Source organism: Gastrolobium bilobum, unplaced genomic scaffold (genome assembly GCF_033153095.1).
Source record: "Gastrolobium bilobum isolate Gb01-03AN ecotype WA unplaced genomic scaffold, APGP_CSIRO_Gbil_v1 utg53966, whole genome shotgun sequence".
NCBI classification, from domain to species: domain Eukaryota; kingdom Viridiplantae; phylum Streptophyta; class Magnoliopsida; order Fabales; family Fabaceae; genus Gastrolobium; species Gastrolobium bilobum.
This window is the reverse complement of record NW_026896101.1, coordinates 159,103-179,500: the sequence shown is the minus strand read 5'-3', so window position 1 is coordinate 179,500 and position 20,398 is coordinate 159,103. Positions and strand designations below refer to the sequence as shown.

Here is a 20,398-nt window from a genome sequence, read left to right as displayed (position 1 = left end):
TCAAGTCAACCCTTCCGGCCGATCCGGTTTTATTAAAATTGGCTAAAACTATTCATTGCGACGGTGCATCAAACTCAACAATTCTTTTTGTTTTTAAATAAATTTTTATGCACTCGTCTTAGGCAAAAGGAAGAGCTAATGGCCGAGTGTTATATTGTAAACTCTTTAGCTCGTAATTGATCCAAACATTGGAGCCGCTGTTTAGCATCATGTCCTCAAGCAGCTACACGTATTTGGCCAATGTATTCTAGTAAGGCCAGATCAGAATGATGAGTATATAATCTTAAAAACCTGTGATTTTATCGGCATTAAAAGAGACAAGACTAAAAGTAGGTCTGTTTCATTAATGGAAACCACTTCAAGCCAAAAAATTGGGATGGTCCGTATTTTAATTACTTACGCAAAACATTTTTCTCCGTTAAAATACATTATTCTTTCAGATCCCCTCTATTGTGAGGTAAGATAAATAAACATTAAACATAAATCAGGATAAATTTCGATTTCAAGGCGCAAGGCTGTCATTTTAGAAGAAATTACAGACAGTCAGTAGAAAAAAAGTACTCATTTTAAGCTCCACCGTCCACCATCAATGAATTTCACCTCACACAAACTAAAAATAGCATAAGCATGGATTTCAAGACATCGTAATATTGGGCTATTCCCCTTAAACTACCAAAAAAAGACATCGAAATACCCCTTTATTTATTATCTCTTGTCCAAGGATGGCAAAGAAGAATAAACAGGGTACATACACCACATCATGTCAAGTGTGAATTATCAATACAGCTAATGAAAAAGTAACCGCAAGTCTAAAGATCAGATAATTCAAACTGGTCTTGCATCAGAGCTATCACAAATATTATCAGAATGTGACCCAAACAAGAAAGGTCGCACTGCAAAGCATAGCGCTCCAACTGCAGCCCTCATAATCAGAGAGTGCCACGTAAATGTAAACCCATTGCAACAATGCAATAGGTGATCGATATGATCGATAACCATGGCAATTGGTTCCAGCACGTTACTCCAGTAGTTGCAGAAACACAAAAATGAAGTCATTTTCCACTTTATCTTTAACAAGAAAATCCACATTGAATGCACCCCATTTCCGAGACCAAATACACAGACAGCACCCAACAGTTCATATGACTCCATAGGGGACTTTATTCATCATAAGAACTTCCATAAGATACTATGAAAACAAAGCCCGTCTAACTCTCTTCATGGAGAACAACTGACTTGGCTGGCCCAACCTTTCTATCCGTCCTTTCCAAACATTTGACTAGCTGCTTAGAACAAGATGAGCAAAGCAATTCCAGGCAGAATGTTTCCTCATATTCACTGTCATTGATGCAGTGTCCACACTGACTACACCGGGGAATGCAAAGAGTGCATGCCCTGCACACCTGAGCAGGGTGCCCCACCCCTTGACAACCCTCTGCTGGACAATCATATACAAGCCTTAAATTCTGGCATCTTGGACATACTTCAATATCTATGGCTCGATCATCATCAAGGGACAGATATAAGTTTCCCCTGCAATAGAAGTGTGGTTTGGGAGAATGCTGCAGCAGCTGGCTATCAGGACCCAACAAGAGCTTCAGTTCTTCATAATGCTTTTGTGTAACACCGTAAAGGCCACCAATGTGCAAATGCTTTACCCCTTGGCTACCCATAGAGTTGTAAGCTTTTAAAATACCCACAATACCTTCAATACTTAGTCTTGTACATCCAGGAACACTCAACTGCATAGTTTAACGAAAAACATTACTTAGTTACTTGTCAAAAATATGGATGGAAAATAACACTGAATTTTGGTTAAGTATTCGATGCTCAGAGAGCAGTTAATACAATAATAGATGTCAAAGTCAGGGATTATTAAGCAGACCACCACTAAATCCCATGGTATATGAAACTACCACAAATAAAAAAACTAACTTTAAGGTGCCAAGATCTGTCAAATGCACAAGAATTATTTAATTTGAAATGCATCTAAACAGAAAGAGCTTGCATACATCAAAGTCGACAGTTGAACAATTAATTTTCCTCAACTTGATCTATAATCGATTAATGGATACAAATGGCAATACAATAGAATATGAGTTTTAATTAATTTGTACAAAAATAAAGCATTTCCTAAACCTACGTCCATATAGGCATCTAACGATAATGCAAATACGTCCATATGGGTTTTAATTATTTTGGACAAATACTGTCAGGTCTTGAAATCAGCAATGCAAATACACAGTTAAAGTCAAGAATATGGGTTTTAATTATTTTGGACAAAAATGAAGCATTTCCTTCAACTACGTCCATATAGGCATCAACGATAATTGAAAAAGAATCCTAGAGCCAGATAAAGAATAGCACTGAATTGACCTCTGTAATAGAAGACAGAAGAAGAAAATTCAGGACATAAATACTTACAATGATAGAAACGACCACTGTTCTAAGCAGAATTTGTGGACTTCTAAGTTATAAAAAAGTGCCAACTCATGATGTTTGAAATAAATTGCATCACCAATTTACCATTTAATCAAAATAAAACAAATGAACTATAACATATTTAGATTCTAATTTGAAGTCCACAAATATAAAATGCTAGCATGCTCACCTTGATTAACTTGGGATTGACTTCAAGAACACGCTTCAGACCATCATCGGTTATCCTAGTACACTCCACCAGGCTCAAACACTGAAGATTACCTTGAGCTCTATTGGTTAGTTGCAATAGCGCGTCATCAGTAATCTTCTCATTTAAAGGCTGGTCAATGTGGATACTTCTCCACAAAAGTGGATCACCTCGAACAGTAGAATGCAGAGATTTGCATACTCTTTCAACAACAAGAAGATCAGACAAGCCCAGATAACTAAGAGAAAAACTTAAAGCAGGATGAGGAGCAAGTTCATCTCCTCCAAGGGGATTCAAATCATCCATGTTCGTGTCACCTGACACGCTAGCAATTGCCACATCTTTATAGTGGAGGTTGTAATCCAACACATCATCCACATTACAAGCAGAACCAAAACCAGAATTACAGGATCCAAAATTAAAATTACAGGATGCAGCTCCAACTTCTTTCTGAGAACACTCACCAAATCCACCAAATTCGCTCGTCCAATGCAACTTCTTCTCCTCACCACACACGTTTCCCTTGCTCCCAGGGAAGGTGTGGAACCTCATAGCATTATTCCAAATAAAATTCAACCCAGCAAACAGCTGGTAATTCTCACCATTCGCCCCTAGCTCATCGCTTCTGTATCCACCATAATCAACCTCCAAATCCTCAAGCCATCCGGTGATGGCCGTAAAGGTAGTGCTGATATCCATGCCAAAGGGATCCGAAGGCAAAAGATCAAGAATGTCCTTGGAGACAGAATCCTGGGTGGCAGCACTATCACATCTATCTCCTCCATAATCAAAGCAATTCTCAACATCATGCCATCCCTTACCAAACCCATCAACGCCACCCTTCTCTTGAATACCCTCCACCCGGTACCCATTCCTCATCCTAATCGGCGAAACCAAATTTTCCTCAGACAGACCCCCTCCAAAAATCGGTCGATGCGAGAAATTCAACGCCATCTAATGTAGTCAATCTATATACAAACACCCCCAACTCAATCAATCAAACAAACCCTAATTTCCTTTGGGGTTTCTTTTCAAAACTACAACTTTTTTGGTTTTTCGGTTCTTAGGAGGAGAAAAAAAATATGAAACGGAAGAAAAGAAGAAAAAAAAGGCGTGGAAGAGATCAAACAAGAAAACCCTCGATTTCGGATGGCAAACTAAAACAACGCACCAAAAACTTCACAGAGTCTCTTGCGAAGAACCAATAATAATAATTTTAACAAAAAAAAACAGCTAGAATGGAATCAGAGGACGAAAAATAGAATCAAATTTATCCTCAGAATGAAAGAAAATAAAACGAAATTTCTACTCTTTTTTTGTTTGTGTTTCTTTTTTCCTTTTTTTTTTTTGGTTTTTTCTTGTCAACCAGACAGACCTGAGGATTCAAAGGGATAATAAAAAAGAAAAAAAAAAAAACGTGATAACAAGAGAGAAGATGGAAAGGGATCAGAATAAAAGAATAATAGCGTTCGGTAAAACAAAAAGAAGAAACGAATGAAGATGAATTACCAGAGGATGAAAAGAAACCCTAATTTTCTCCGACGAAAAGGAAAAAAAAGGAGAGAATGAGTCTTTGGAATAAAATCGGAATCGTGAGAGAGAGAGAGAGAGAGAGAGAGAGAATGAGTTCTGATTTGAAGAGAAAATGGAAACAAAATCGGAGGGAATTGCGTTTTTTCACCCTCGGGTGGGTTTGGTTGGTGCCGATGCCGATCGAGTTCGCGGAAACAATATAGAAAGAGAGAATAATCAGAAATATTATATAAATAAAAAATAAAAGAGTAATAAATAAATGAATGAATTTTGGGAGAAAATAAAATTAAAATTAAAATTAAAATAGATAGAGAGAGAGAGACAGAGAGTAACGGTGAATTGTCGAATGTAATAAGGGGAGATTGAGAAGGGAGTGGAGGATGTGACACGTGGTGACATTAGAAAAGAGTGTTAATACAGTTTCTACGCATCTAGAATTCTACATGTATTCTATTGTGTTGTATTCTATGTGCTACGTTTTAGCTTCTCCTACTCTCTCGCCTTTTTTTTTATAATTATTCTCTCGCTCTTTAATATTTGTATTCCTACTCTCTTTATTTTTTATGAAATCTGTATTCCTACTCTTAAAACCAATAACATTTCATTGATTTTTTTTAGAGTAAATACCATTTTTAGTCCCTGGCAATATCCACGTAGTCTTTTTCAGTCCCTAGCAATAAAAAAGGGACAAATTGATCCCTGAAATAACAAAAAAGGGGTCACGTTGATCCTTCTGTTAACTCCTGCGTAACGGCCAAACTAACGGTGCCATGTGGCACGTTAGTTTGGTGACGCGACTTGGATGTTTGACAGCGTGGAAGAAGAGACGACGATGTTTTGTTGCAGATGGGTTGAGAGCTTTTCAAATTAGCGGACGACGTCGTTTCTTGCGTTGAGACTACTCATCAACTACACTGGAAATTACCGTAGTTAGACATCCATATTTCACTTAAGTTTTTCAACTTGCAAGGAACCCCATGGTTTACCTCCGAAGCTTCGTTGAACGGTGAGCATTGTCAAAGACGGTGGTTTCTGGTAAGACAATCGAGCGTGGACAGTGAAGGATTTGGAACGGCTGGTTCTTTGGTGGTTAAGGAAAGTTCGATTGTGGGTGTTGTCTTACATGCACTAAGGTACGTGTTGTCAGAAATCCTTCCATATATGTGGTCTCCCCTCACTACATGTTGTGTATTTTATGTTGGATATGGTCCCCCATGTGTGGTCTATTGTTTGTTTATTTGGTTAGGGTTTGCAAAAAACAAACCATTTTATGTCTGTGGTCCCGGTTTGAAAAGTTTTTTGGCATTTTTTAGTGCTTTGTGGACCCTGATGTTAGTCCCTATATTGCATGCATATTTTGTAAAGGTGACATTTTTTTGCAATTTACTACCCTGTATGTTTACATGCCAGTGTTGAGTTATATATGCAAATTCATATTGTTGTTAAAATCTGATTGGTTGTTAACGTTGTGAAGTAAATGTCATGTGGTATGTTTTTTTTTTACAGATGGATGAATATATAGTGATAAGGTATCATCATGGGGGTGTGTTAATCAGAGATGATGAATGGGTCCTAACCTATGCAAATGGCAAAGTAGTTGATTTACCTGAGATGGATGCTGACTTTGTCAACCTGCGTGACCTTGATACTCTGTTCAAGGGTTATGGGTATGAGACTTGTAAGGAGATGTTGTGGCTTATGCCAAACGCAATGGATTTAGACGTAGGTTTATGGCCTCTGAGTACGGACTCTGATATTGTGGAGATGGTTAAGGCTGCATTAAGTAATGAGAACTTCATAGAAATATATTTTAAAGATTGCATTGCAATCCCTGATATTATTGTACCTGCACCTGTGGAAGGCAGTGATGGGGATGAGGATAATCAGCGAGAGTCATTTGGAAGTGGATCTGATCACATTTCCTTAGGTGATGAATATGATAGTGGAAATGGTGATGGGTTTTCTACTGACTTAGATGATAGTGTGGAGGATGAGCCATATAAGCCTCCTCCACCAGGGTATGAAGAATAAACAGAGAGTGAAGAGGAGTTAGAGTGTATAGGTAAGGCTACTGGAAAAAAAAGTGTAACAAGAAGAAAAAAAAGGTTGTTGAGGAGGTGGCAGGGGAAGATACAATGGAAGAGGAGGAGAAGAAAATGTCTTTCGAGGAGGATGGGTATGGGTATAACTCTGAAGAGTTGAACACTCCTCCTTCAAGTGGTGCTGAGGAGGTTGAAAGGGTTGTCAATCCAAAGTTTAATGTGGATGAGGTGTTTGGTCATGTACACTTAGAGCTGGGGATGGAGTTTGTGAGTTTGCAACACTTTAAAAATGTTGTCAAAGACTACAATATTAGTCTAGGAAGACAATTCAAGTGGGTGAAGAATGACAAAGTCAGAGCCTGAGCCAAGTGTAGTAATGAAGAATGTGATTGGATGATTTTTTGCGCTTAGAACAACAAAATGGCCGTTTTCCAAGTAAAAACTTTTAATGACTCCCACACTTGCTGCAGACTTTTCAGAAATAAGAGGGCAAGTAGGGATTGGGTTGCAAATAAGTTAGAAAAAAGGCTAATGACACAACCGAACATGGCAAGGGCTGAGGCCTATGAACATATGAAAGAGGAGTATAAGGTCCATGTCCATTTAAAGAAAGTGACCAAGGCACTTCATAAAGCCAAGGCCAGAATTGAAGGGTGTGAAAAAGAGCAATATGCAAAATTGAGAGACTACTTAGGAGAGCTTTTGAGAAGCAATCCAGGCTCTACTTGTCAAATGCAAGTCATACCACAACCTGATCCACAAGCCCCACCCATATTTTCTAAGTTGTACATTTGTTTTGATGCATGTAAGAGAGGGTTCAAAGCTGGCTACAGGCCCTTAATTGGTCTGGATGGATGTTTTTTAAAAGGATATTATGGAGGACAATTGTTAAGTGCAGTTGGGGAGGATGCGAACAAGAGCTTCTATGTCATCGCATATGCAGTGGTGGATAGTGAAACAAAAGAGAACTGGAAATGGTTTTTAACCCTTTTTACAAGAAGACATTGGCAACCATTAAGTGTATGGGTGGAATTTTATTTCAGATCAACAGAAGGTTTGTATTGCTTATTCAATTGATCTTACTTTATTTTTTCCTCTGTTTTTTTGACAATGTTCCTTATATTAGCCATGGTTTTTTTGGTTCTTTGGTGTCTGTGTGCAGAGGTTGATTCCAGCACTTTAAGAGGTGATGTCTGGTGCACATCATCGTTTTTGTGTGCAACATGTCTGGAAGAACTTTATAAAACAGTGGAAAGACAAGGCAATCAGAGGCATTGTCTGGGAGTGTTCAAGATGCAACATTGTCCCCCAGTTCCAGAAGTCAATGACACGTTTGAAAGGGATGAATGAGGAAGCATGGAAGTACTTGGACAACATTGATCCCTCAAGTTGGGTAAAAGCTTATTTCAGCCACTGGCCTAAATGTGATAACATCACAAACAACATGGAAGAGATATGGAATGTCAAGATTGTTGGGTATAGGTCCAAACCAATAATAACTCTCTTAGAGGAATTGAGGTGCTACATTATGAGGAGGATGGCAGCACATCAAAGGGTTTTAGGAACTATCAGGGGTAAAATACCTCCTGCTCAACAAAAGAAACTAGATCAAAGAAAGGTTCTGAGAAATTCATGGACACCAACTTGGACAGGAAATCTGCAGGAAGATATGTATGAAGTTAGTGGGAGGGGTGAGAGAGTTGGAGTTAATTTAACAACACATACTTGTGCATGCAATGCATGGCAGTTGATTGGACTTCCATGTGAGCATGCAATAACAGCCATTTGTCACAAAAATGAACCACCTGAGAACTATGTCCATCAATGGCTTAAAGTGGATGCATTGCATGCCATTTATGCACACACCTTGAACCTAGTAAATTCAGACAAGTATTGACCTTCATCTGATGAACCCAAACCTCTTCCTCCAAAACTGGAAAGGCAAATTGGGCGTCCCAAGAAACACAGGAAGAAAGACCCAACTGAAGAGCAAGGGAGCAGTACAAAGAAAGTGAAAAGGACATATGCAGCCAAGTATCCTAAATGTGGTCAGACTGGACACTATGCAAAGAGCTCTAAGGGACCACCAACTTCCAACAAAGGTAACAGACAAGCAAGACCAGAATCTGTAAAGATTGGATCCAGCTCAGTAGATGAAATCTCATTAAGTCAAGGAGGCCCTGCAGCACTTGGTAGTTCTCAGCCACATGAAGGCAACTTGAGAGGAAGCAACCCACCTCCATCAAATCCACAACAGGCAAATGAAATGTTGAGTGAGGAGACAATGAATACAACAACCAGTGGCACACGAAGCAGATTTTTGGCCTTCATGACAACACCTTGTTTTAGGCCACCAAGGTCTGCCTCAAGAAAATGACCTGCTGCTGTATATGACCTGGGAGTAGTGCATGAGCCAACTGACAAGGACTGCATATAATGTGACTGACTTTTTTTGTAAATTTTGGCCATTATGTTTTTGGAGGCCTTATATAGTCAATGTTTTTTTTTGTGAATTCTGGCATATTGTATTTAGAGGCCTTTCTTTTGATTCCTGGCGGTTGGCTTTATTTTGTAATGCACTACTGACATCCATGTCTTGAAATATAATGAAACTTAAATCATGTTCCAGCTATTATGTGTCACAGGGTAGACGAATGTTTAAGTTTACCATTTTTTATGTTTTTTAACTGAGATATGTAATTGTAGTTCTTGGACATCCATGTCTTCTGGTTTAACAAATTTGACAGCACTCCTGTATCTGATGTAATGCACTTTTGTTTTGTAAATTTGGACTACATACAAAACCAATCTTATCATGTGCCTATTTTTCTCTGGTTAGGGACCAATAAGGGCCCCGTGCTTTTTGTCAGGGACCAAAAAGGTCACAGGGTAGTATCATGTTCCAGCTAGTATGTTAGTGGATGATTGATGAATGTTTAAGTTTACCATTTTTTATGTTTTTAAATTGAGATATGTAATTGTAGTTCTTGGACATCCATGTCTTCTGTTTTAACAAATTGGAAAGCACTCTTGTATCTGTACATTCTGCACATCTGTTTTGTAAACTTGGAATGCATAGAAAATCAATGAAGTCATGTGCCTATTTTTCTCTGGTTAGGGACCAATAAGGGCCCGTGCTTTTTGTCAGGGACCAAAAAGGTCCTCGTGCAATTTGTCAGGGACCAAAATGGCCCTCGTGTTTTGGCATGATTGACAAATCTAATGTCCAACATGGAACTTGTGTAACAATTTCTTGATTTAGGCATCTATAACTGTACATTCTGGTTTGTGATACAATGCAGCAAACTGACATATTCATTCCATGCCTAAGTATGCAATATACCATATTACAACAAAAATAGCATTGAGATGGCATTGAATACACAAATATATGATGCAATCATACATAAAGGAATACATTGAAAGCTTCTTTATTATTAATCCAGAAATGTATGATGCAGACAGATTCCAACCAACACAGAATAGGCCATATAATACATCCTTCTTCATTAATTTGGATAACAAGATTACTGAGTACTCATTACACTATTGAAGAAAAAATACATTGGGGTAACTTATTTTTACTGTTACAACACTAACAACAAACATAGATGATCACACCTACACAAGCAGCTCCTAAGACCCTAGCTGACCTACCAACATTCCTAATTTGTTTGTCTATCCTATCTAACTCCTCCACCATCTTCAGGTATAGGTCATTCAGCTTTCTTTCCTGCTCATGAAGCTTAATTTCTTGCTCACTAATCTTCACATCTTGCTTTCTCATCATCATGTCCACATACTTCAACTTGAAATTAATTTCAGCAACATCCAACTCCACATTGTGAATTCTTGCATCTTCCAGCTCCATCCGTTCATTACAGATGTCATCTACCCATCTAAAACAATCACAAAACGGCTTCTTCTCCTGCCAAGAAAACAAACCACGATTAGCAAGTGTTTCAACTTAATAAAGGGGCAGATTACACATGTATACCTTGAAATTAGGACACCCAAGGAAAGCCCTGTTTGGATTTCTCTCAGTTTTGGAGGTATAGACAATACTTTGTCTCCCACATTTGCACCTACGATCGGCAGTCCTTGTCAGTGTTCTTCCCCCTATTGAAGTACTCCTACTTGATCCCCCTATGCCAAAAGAAAGACTCATCTTCTCCTACGCCCCAGCAAATCCGGTAGATGTCTTCCACTGTCGTCGATTTTCAGTCATCAACGTCGGGAGAATTTGGGGGCTTATTTCTGTTTAGGGTTCATTTAATCAATTTGGGGGATTTTGGTGTTTACGGTTCGATTGAGCATTTTGGGCGATTTTCATCTTCAGGGTTCATTCTCAACGCAAGAAACGACGTCGTCCGCTAATTTGGAAAGCTCTCAACCCATTTGCAACAAAACGTTGTTGTCTCTTCTTCCACGTTGTCAAACGTCCAAGCCGCGTCAGCATACTAACGTGCCACATGGGCACCATTAGTTTGGCCGTTACGCGGGAGTTAACAGAAGGATCAACGTGACCCCTTTTTGTTATTTCAGGGACCAATTTGTCCCTTTTTATTGCTAGGGATTTAAAAAGACTTCGTGGATATTGTTAGGGACTGAAAATGATATTTACTCTTTTTTTAATTATTTTAACAAGTCATATTTTACATCACTAAAAGACTTTTAAAATAAATAATAAATAATAAGATATGAGGAAATAAAGAAATTAGTCTTAATAGATACTCTAACCTATAAAAAAAAAATACGCTTAAAATTATAATAGATATTTTTTACAGTTAAAAAATATTCAACAAATTTGTAAATTCTTATATAAAAACTTTAAACAACTAATATTAAAATAAAAATAAAAAGGAAAAGTATTTTTATTTTTTCTACAGAACAAATTTCTCTGTCACACTCACATAAAAGTGGATAGGTCCCATTATAAAAGAAATTAATAATACCTACTCATTTTTATGGGAATGTGACAGAGATATTATTTTTGCTATAAAAACAAAAATATTAAATCCTAAATAAAATAATATTTTCAATAACAGATTCAACACTCTGTCTATTTCTGTTTCTGGTTCCGTCCAGTACATGGTGTTTGTTTAAGTTAGAACTATGATATCAGAAAGTGTTAGGATAGCTTCATGGTTGAGACTGGAGTGGGTGTGCAAATAATGTGCAATTAATGGTACAGCTAAAAAAATGGGTGAACTATATGGTATTGGAGTTGATTAGTTTTTAGTATACCTTCTCCGCCAATAGTGTCATTTGCTGAGTTTTAATTTTCCAACCCAATTGTGGAAAGTCCTACCAGTTTCTAAATAAATTCTATTACACTTTTATTTATTCCCTTTTCAATGTCAAATTTTAAATTTGATAGTTGATCGGTAATTATAGAAATTTTATGATTAATCATGTATTTAATTTTTTAAAACAGCTAATTAATTAAGTGGATTCATATACATTTTTTTTTCAAAACATATTGTTTAGATAAATTCGATTTTAAACAAATTGTACATTCAATAATTAATTTTAGATGAATGTCCAACAATTTTTTTTTTGTGACTGCGTGTTTAAAACATCTTTATTAAATATAAATATTTAAAACAAACTCTTTTAGAAAATTATTAAAACATTATTTTTAACTCTAAAATACCCAACAGAAACACACACAAAAAACTTATTATATTGATCTCCAGAAAAAATGAAACTAATTATATTTATGGGTTTTATAATTCTCATTTAACATGAGAATTGCAATTTTCCTACGCACCCTTTGATTTCCGTGCTGACATGGATTCTACATATAATTTTTTCTAACACATGGGTCCCACATGCTTTTTATCTCTACAACATGAAATTTCAATTCTCCTTCAACATAAGAATTATAAAACCCTATATTTATAGTTCATTATGTTTTCGGTAAAACACTTTTGGATTAGCAAATACGTCGGCCAACACTTGGATCAACTTTTTTTATAACCTTTTTATTATTAAATAATAACTACACCTGATTAAGTAAGACAAATTAAATGTCATCCCAAAAGCGTGGGATGTGGATAATGACAGGCAAGCGCCATAGAAATCAGCTTTTATTTTATACTTTTCCGTGGGTTTATATGTCCTTTTGTTGTTAAGCAGTTTTTTTTTCTTCTTCTTCTTTTTTAACATTTTTCTTCTTCTTTGATTGTAAGAGATTTGAGACCAATACAAAAAATTGTCAACTTCTGATTTAAAGATCTCATCTCATTAGTTTCAATGTCATGTCAATATAATCTATATGAAATAATGTACTGGCATATTTATTAAAACGTAATATGGTGTTTGTGGCTTTTTTTTTATAAAGAAAATCAATAATAAAAATGTTAACAAATAAGATGTTATTGACTATGAATTACTCGTTACCAGAGAAATAAAGACAAAAAAAACGAGTATATTGAGTGTCTTGTTTGAATTTCGATTATATTTGCTGCAAGGACAATGACATTTGCTTTTATTTATTTATTTTTAACATCATTTCCTTACTCTCTTTTTTTTCCGCACTCCATAAAAAAATCCACGCGTATAGCGTGTCTCCTGTTTAAAATTTATATTGGTGTAATTTTTTTTTAGTACATTATTGGTGTAAATTTTATATATAAATAGATAATGCTACGCTTAAAAAAAAAATTAAAAAAATCAATACAATGTAGTTTTTTTTATCTGCTTGATAGAATTTTGATAACTTAATCTGTCAAAAATTTTGAAAAAACAAAATTACGATTGCCTAAGCAGTCTCCCTAAAAAATGTCCGGTAAGTAATGCGGTCGGATTTGCCAACCGTAAGATTATTTTATTGAATGTATGAAATTCATGGTGGGCTCGTGAAACTTACAATAAGAAGCATCTTTCTATTTATTTCATTTGGTACAAGAGAAAGAACAAGAGAAATTGCACCATGGCTGAATTGCACATCACATACATAAAATTTATGTGCGTGTCTTAAAGTTATACAATAAGAGCTACATGAATTGGATATAGACAAATCATGCACAAAATATACGTTGATAGCGATGAGACTAAAGATGTATTACGAAGAGATAAATTTGATAAACTACTGATACAGTATGATCCTAAGGTGCATTAATCCATGACTAAAAATTTAAACCTTTTAATAACGATTGTAATAGTCAGAATTCATCGATGATTTATCAGTATCAATATAGTTAGATAATAAATATAAAAAAAATTAACACCTATAATATACTTGACCAATTGGAAAAAGACCACAGCCAAAAACAAAAGGAACCATAGGCATTAAGCAACAAAAACAGGTGATCGATTTCCGTGAATCTCCAGAACTTATAAACTACGAATGACAAACTTGCACAACACTCAGCAGTCAGCACCCCTAACAGATATACTCATTTGCTAGAACCAAAACTGACGGTTTTGAAATTGAAACCACGAATTTTAGATGGACCCTTGGCTTAGTCACTAAAAGCAGCATTAACAAATTGTCCGGAATAAAAAATGTTAATAAAAGTACCATAAAACCTGGTCAATTCCTAGACTTCTTTCTCGACTTGGATGATGAAGGCTTGTTTTGCTCAGAAACTGCATTCTGCGTAGCTCCTTTGGAGGCAGTTGACTGGTTTGATTTAGGATTTGAATTGCTGGAAGAGGCAACAGCATCATGCTTTTCTCTAACTACAGCACCCTGAGAACCTCTCACCTGAGCAGCTCTTTTGTCCTTCCTCTTAGGCCTATAAGTTGATCTCTCCCGCTTGGGAAGCCACCTCTCTGGATCTGGGGGAGGACCTGGTTTTGCAGGGTCAAACCCTTTAGGATACCTTGGCTTTCTCTTTCTCTTTTTCTTAGCTTTTGTCTTATTCTTTCCTTCCTCGTAAGTTTCAGTTACACCAACTTGAGGAGGAGCGTCAACTTGTTTCACTCCAGAAGTACGTTCCAAGCTGTCCACATCAATTCCCTTCAAACCAGGTAAGGTCTTCAGTTGCTTTTCATAAAGCTCTGCCTTAACAACATCCAAGCGAGCAACTGTTGTTACCAACCCAACTAGTGCTTCTATGCTTCCTTGGCTTTTAACGAGCTCCTCATAGAGTTGAGCAGCATCCTCTTCCCTGCCATGCCTCAGCTTGAATGAAGCAGCCTCTTGCATTATAATATTAAGCTTATTGTCCTCAGTCATAGCATTGGACCACCATTTGGTTGCAGAGTCAAGCACAGCAGCTGCTCCGTCAACGTCAGCAGCTCGCTCTTTTAAAGACACAAGCGTGGCAACAGTAGCAGGCATGTGTTGGATATCCGATATCTTAACCAGAGAATCAGCTGCAATATGTGGGTGGCCAGCAGCAGCAGCCACCTGAGCCCTGGCTAACCAAACAACCTTGGACTTCTCAGGGAACTTACCAGCAAACTGTGCTAGTATTTCCTCAGCCCTTCCAGCTTTGTTCTCTCTAACCAAGAGGGCAGCTTGTAGCAATACTGGTATCACACTTTCAGGAAACATGTTTGGCAATTCAGAAACAAGTTCTCGGGCCTACAAATTTTGAAAACACAGAAATCATCATCGGCATGCTCCCTTGCCAAGTTTCCAAGAAAAGAACTAATGACACATTGCCAAATTTCAAAGAAAAGAACTAATGACACATAATGGACAATTCAAGAAGTAGAATGACAACAAGAGAAAGAAAGATGAAAGACCTGATCCATTTTATTGGCATGAAGAAGCAAAAGGACCCTGTTTGCATATATTGCTTCCCTTTCCTTTGCTGAAAGTTTCAAATCCAGTCCCCGAGCAAGCCGAAAGTTCTGTGTCTCTTTCTCTTTTAGCCGATCAAGTTTCCTTAGGCTATCAGAAACATCTTTTGGACCTTTCAATGAAACAAGATTGTTCACTGCCACTGCAATTGATGATTCATCGGCCATATCTCGTTTAATAATATCTGTATAAGCTTCAATAGCATCTTGCTTACGCCCAAGAAGCTGTTCATATATGATTAATTAATATTTCTCGCACTTAAAAAAGTAATATTTGGTTGAAGGAGAAATAAATTTTGAGAAATCAGAACTTTTACCTGCTGGACATAGGCCAATTGTACAGCTATAGGAGACAATTCAATTTCTATCTCATCATCGGCCAAGTTATCTTCCATCAGGATCTCTTGACCAATCCTGATCCAAATATATGAATAAACATGAGTATATGCCACTTCAGGGACAGTATCCAGGGTAATAAGTTTAGGGTTTAATACGTTATAAGTTATTAAGTAAAGACCACTGACTGATAAGCAAAACAAACAATAAAATTAAAGCAATATTTAATTGAAATAATCAACTATGAAATTCAGATTGTGCTTCATTTACTGTGCCTAATAAAATATGCCACTAAATTTGGTGCACAACTCTAGCAGATAGCTTCATGCATTGCAGTTGCACAAGGCCCTCGAAATAGACTCAATAAACATATTGTCAATGTAGTCTTTGCATATCTAGATACAGGGGAAATCAGTTTTTGTCCAGAAATTTGGCTAAACCTCCACATGTTTCTTATTTTATATTCCTTGTAATATAGAAACAGCACAGCATTCACTGTGGTCACACAATTCCAACACCATGCACACACCATCTTAGGATCCTAACAACTGTTAGGAAATCTCATTAAGTGTCAACAGAAAGATATCCAGCCACACTCAATAAACCAGTTCTGGCTGTCATGTGAACAAGATTGTGATCATCTTACGAGTGAACCTCATTAGTGCCATACCTATACTCCTATAGCTTACCTGAGTGTATTCTGCCCCACCATGTTCTAATTTCTAAAGATCTAAACAGGTTTAAAACAGGACAAGATACCATAGATGACATATTTTTCTAATGTGTAACAGAACTTATACTCATTCAAGCAGACATACAGAGTACCAAAAATGGGAAGAACAGCCAATAAGTGATTGCACCAGAAAATACAAACCACAACACACAGAATATATGATAAATGTGTTAAGCCATAAGGGGAGTCCAAAACGCAAACAAAAAGGAAATTAACAGATGAAATATGAACATGGAAACACAAGAATTTGATTCGGCAGGTCCACATGACTACATACACTCCAGAGAATAAAACAACTTCCCTAAAGGGCAAGAGCAAACCCCAGTGCACAAAGGCTACCCAACTTTATGAGGGTAGATGAGAGGGTCAATTTAAGAAGCTTTAACCTTGCATTTTTATAAAGAGGTTGTTTTCTAGAATCAAATGCAAGAACTTCCGGTCACAAAGGAGCACCCTTATTACTGCTTCAAGGTTCGCCCTCTCAAATAAAACAATTTCACGAGGGAAAAAATAGTAAAAGAATAATCACTAAGTTTAAAACCAAACCCAAACCCAAAGACCCTTGTACAACCTCTCTCATAACCCAAAGAACTCCTCTCTCTCTCACATAATCACTAGGCCATTGGTTTAATTGATAACCCAAACTCCTCAGCCTCAAGGTTTTCTGATAGATTTCCCAAATCTTGTAGATTTTCAAAGATCCTTCAGAATTTAGATTCTCTCAAATCCTTTAGATTTCCTAAATCACCAAGGATGCTTAATAAGGATGAACATAAATAAAACCAATCCTTATCAGAATACATGAGCCAATTTCCCAACAAATCTCAACATTGGCGAATGTCATGCCATCTTTGAAATTTATAACAGCTCCACCTTAAGCCAAGTCAAATGCCAACCTCCATGAACACCATTAAGAACTTTTATTTGTCAAAAATCACAAACAAGAAAAAAAATATTTATGGCTTCTACACATGCACCAACTACAAATAACCTGAATCAACCATAACCATGACTCCACCTGATTTGAACATCTCAATCAATGAACATGTGTAGCCCCACAAGATCTGTTCATCCTCAACACTATCTATCATATTTTTTGGCTTCCCATCCTTCAATGCTTTTGACAAGCCTCAGTAGTATGTCCTTCACACTCCCCCTTGAACAGAAGCCTTTTCTCAAGTATTCATCAGTCAACCACCTTTTCCTAAGCACCAAGCCCACTTTTTCAGAAGCCAAGTCTTGACTATTGTGTTACCACTCTTCCCCACACCAAGCCACATGGCTTGTAATGCAGTTCATCAGCTACCATTTCTCCAATACTCGTCCAAGATGAACCATCAGCTTTGATGTCTTGTTAGGGTCAAATGTATTGAGAAACACCAGCGATATCTGACTCCAATGAACTTAATGAGAAACCACACCAGAGAAGCTAACACCACATCTCAACCTAATACCATGAGATATTAGATTCATGGATCCCTCCATCTCATACGGTCCTTTATATATTATTTTCAAATGTGGGACTTAGATAGGATACTCACACCCTACATTCCAATCACACTTCCGAGACCTCGAACATGAGAAAGACTAACACCTGATTCAGCAAGGGACTCAAGGGCTCCTCTTTCTCTCTGGAAGATGCTAATATTCTACAGTAGAATATAAGTCCCCAACCTTCAAAATGAAGGATCAAAAGTCTACTATCCAAAACCCACACAAATGGAGGCCAATGACCTCAGACCCTTAACAGGGGAATTGAGAAATTCTCGTCATGCTCTTTAATTCATGAATTTATGTTCCTGTGAACTCCGACCATAAAGGGCCTATTACTATTGTTCAAAGGTCAAATGATTTAAGTTTGTACCATAACTCACAAGTACATAAAATTCATATACAAAAGCTATATAAAATATTTTTCTAAAGATACTAATATGCTTATTTAATGCCATCTCAAACCATACTCAAGAAGTGCAGTAGATAAAATTACACACCACAGAGATTTAAAAAAATGATGGTTATTCTATAATGTTACATATTCCTGATGAAACTGTTGAGGTTAATTTGCTCAATATCATGATTTCCACAATCAAAATAGGATATCACCTTCGGCCCGACAATAAGAGTTGTTCTGCATCTGTGTACTTCTTCCTTTCAATTAAAGAACAAGCAGTATTGTATGCCAATTCATAGCTGCTAGTTGCTTTAACCCGAAGTGAATCCAGCATTCCTGGCACTTCAGATGACCTCCCAGCCATAACTAGGGCAGCAACAGTATTTATTTCCAAGCTATCAAGCTTGGATTTTTGGAGCTTCTGGTAGATATCGATGCAAGCATCCATTTTCCCAAGACGATACAAAATCTGAGACTCCAATAGCATACTTTCATCACTTCTCTCTTGTCTTTTCAAAGACCCCAAAGCTTCATCCAACTTGTTATGTTTGTATAAGCAGTATGCCTATTTAGAAACAGCAAAGTAAAAAGGAACAATCAATGGTAAGCATATACATGTTCCATTAGATCATGTACAAAGCAATTGCATGATGAACTCTAACAAAGTTCACTGTGAAATATGTAAATGCTCAACAGCATGAAACTTTCAAAACAATGGGGTCTGCATAGTTTTCTTTTAAAAACAATGTAGCCTGTATGTGGACTTGGACTTACAGAAAAAATATAAACAAATTATACTGACACGATGACATATTGATACAACTAACACAACCAACTTAAGTTGCCCAAGGAAATGAAAAACATGTACATCCAACGAGAACATACACAAAAAATAAACAAATTACCTAAAATTCTATCTACCTTTTTCTTCAGTTTGAAGTTCAGTTATTTGTAATCTCAATCATCTAACAATCCAAATAACACACCCAGGTTGGAAAAAGTGGTTGATAAATTAAAGTCCAACGTATAGCAGCAGAAAACTTCCAAGTTCATAAACAAGTCAAAAATTGAAAGTTAGGACTACGAAGATTTCATAATAACTTAATAAGTACTTGAATCTTTGATCCTGAGGTATGTAGCCTACAGCTCTTTCCTGCCTTCTTCGGATGAATCTCTTGCGGTCACAATGTTCACTCTTACAATCGCACTAAGGATAATCTGCACTGCCACTCCTTTTTCTCCCTCTATTTCGACTGTAAACCGCTTTTCTACTCCAGTAACTTAAATCCTCATTCCTCAGTTCCTAAAATGCTTCTTGCCTTTTCCATCCAGTATCCAGAAAATCAACCTTTCTTGCAACCAGAATAGTTCCAAAACTTGTTTCTTCAACTTAGATTGACCCAGCAGGAAGAATGGTAATAAGGTAGATAATTATAGAATTCACCAGAAAAAGAAAAGGAAAATCCTTGGAATAATAATACTCACACATGTAACTTGAAACAAAAGTGGCAAATTGTTCTGCAAAGCCAGGACAGGGGTTCAATTCTAGGGCAACCTATGGTAAGGGATATGTAATCCTACTATAAATCCTCAGTGAGATTGATGGTCTCTCCTAACCAGGGATAATCTAAACTTCAATTAATAAAAAATAAAATAAAAATACACTGTCTTAATTTTTTCAGCCGAAAATAAAAATAAAAAACGATATTCACGGACGGACCTTAAGGAAATGAAAATCATCGGGCGGCGTCCGAGAAGATTGAATGGCGGATAGTGCATCGTCGAAGCGTTCATGTTTGATAAGAGCCACGACCTTGCATCGGAGCGCGTCTTCATCGCCAGGTGCAACTGCGAGAACTGCGATGCGAACAATTTTGGGATGAAAAACAAAGGAATATTAAGGGATACATATATATGTAAATATAGATAAGAAGAAATAAAAGGGATTTAAGAAGAAGAGTGTGAAATAGACGGACTCTGATCTGTGAGTTTGACGGCATTGTCGAAAGCGGAAGCCTGAATGTGTCTGTTGAGTGTGGAGAAGAGATCTTCGAGGGGAGGAGGAGGCGCAGGCTGCGACCCCGACGACCCGAGTTTAGGCTTCGGAGCCATTAGGTTTCATGTAAATCAATCTCTTTGTATCAATTGACTTGTATTTGTGCTGTGTGGCTCCTAACGAGGTTGGAAATAACCAAAAAATAAAAAAATGAGAGTGAATCGTCTAATGTATTAGTTAATACACGCGGGAGGATTTTAATTATTTATGAGCAAATCATCCATTTTTTTTTATATGCGATTCATGTTTCTATGTCCTACTAGGATCATACTATTAAACAATTTTTTTTATATATAAACTTGTTGTAAATAATAGTTTAGAATAGTAGTATAGAAGTCTCATATTATGTATATCTCTTTGTATTTTCTTTCTAAGTTATATAATAGACTCTCCGCTGTGTAGTTGAGACACGAATTAC

At 36.9% G+C, this 20,398-nt stretch overlaps 3 protein-coding genes across 3 annotated transcripts; 1 reads left to right on the top strand and 2 right to left on the bottom strand.

Annotated features, from left to right (window-relative positions):
- Positions 1-575: 575 nt before the first annotated feature.
- LOC133297770 (F-box protein SKIP14) lies at positions 576-4,384 on the bottom strand. Its single transcript, XM_061496965.1, has 2 exons — positions 2,612-4,384; positions 576-1,742 (listed from the first exon to the last, which is right to left on the bottom strand). Exons 1-2 carry the CDS (start codon positions 3,581-3,583, stop codon positions 1,209-1,211), a joined length of 1,506 nt encoding a protein of 501 aa, XP_061352949.1. The 5' UTR covers positions 3,584-4,384; the 3' UTR covers positions 576-1,208.
- Positions 4,385-6,750: 2,366 nt separating this feature from the next.
- Positions 6,751-8,581, top strand: LOC133297778 (uncharacterized). The gene is made up of 4 exons (XM_061496973.1): positions 6,751-7,258; positions 7,367-7,395; positions 7,454-8,094; positions 8,146-8,581. The coding sequence occupies exons 1-4, from the start codon at positions 6,751-6,753 to the stop codon at positions 8,579-8,581; spliced, it is 1,614 nt and encodes a 537-aa protein (XP_061352957.1).
- Positions 8,582-13,372: 4,791 nt separating this feature from the next.
- Positions 13,373-20,084, bottom strand: LOC133297780 (uncharacterized). The gene is made up of 6 exons (XM_061496975.1): positions 19,901-20,084; positions 19,645-19,781; positions 18,137-18,489; positions 15,282-15,378; positions 14,908-15,189; positions 13,373-14,743 (listed from the first exon to the last, which is right to left on the bottom strand). The coding sequence occupies exons 1-6, from the start codon at positions 20,034-20,036 to the stop codon at positions 13,745-13,747; spliced, it is 2,004 nt and encodes a 667-aa protein (XP_061352959.1). The 5' UTR covers positions 20,037-20,084; the 3' UTR covers positions 13,373-13,744.
- Positions 20,085-20,398: the final 314 nt, after the last annotated feature.

Coding starts and splice junctions, on each gene's coding strand:
- LOC133297780 (XM_061496975.1), bottom strand. CDS start 20,036: ATGGCTCCGAAGCCTAAACTCGGGTCGTCGGGGTCGCAGCCTGCGCCT. Junction 18,490..19,644: donor ATGATTTTCATTTCCTTAAG/GTCCGTCCGTGA, acceptor GTTTCTAAATAG/GCATACTGCTTATACAAACA. Junction 15,190..15,281: donor AATTGGCCTATGTCCAGCAG/GTAAAAGTTCTG, acceptor ATATATGAACAG/CTTCTTGGGCGTAAGCAAGA.
- LOC133297778 (XM_061496973.1), top strand. CDS start 6,751: ATGGCAAGGGCTGAGGCCTATGAACATATGAAAGAGGAGTATAAGGTC. Junction 7,259..7,366: donor TTATTTCAGATCAACAGAAG/GTTTGTATTGCT, acceptor GTCTGTGTGCAG/AGGTTGATTCCAGCACTTTA. Junction 7,396..7,453: donor CCAGCACTTTAAGAGGTGAT/GTCTGGTGCACA, acceptor TTTATAAAACAG/TGGAAAGACAAGGCAATCAG.
- LOC133297770 (XM_061496965.1), bottom strand. CDS start 3,583: ATGGCGTTGAATTTCTCGCATCGACCGATTTTTGGAGGGGGTCTGTCT. Junction 1,743..2,611: donor TCAATCCCAAGTTAATCAAG/GTGAGCATGCTA, acceptor TAAACTATGCAG/TTGAGTGTTCCTGGATGTAC.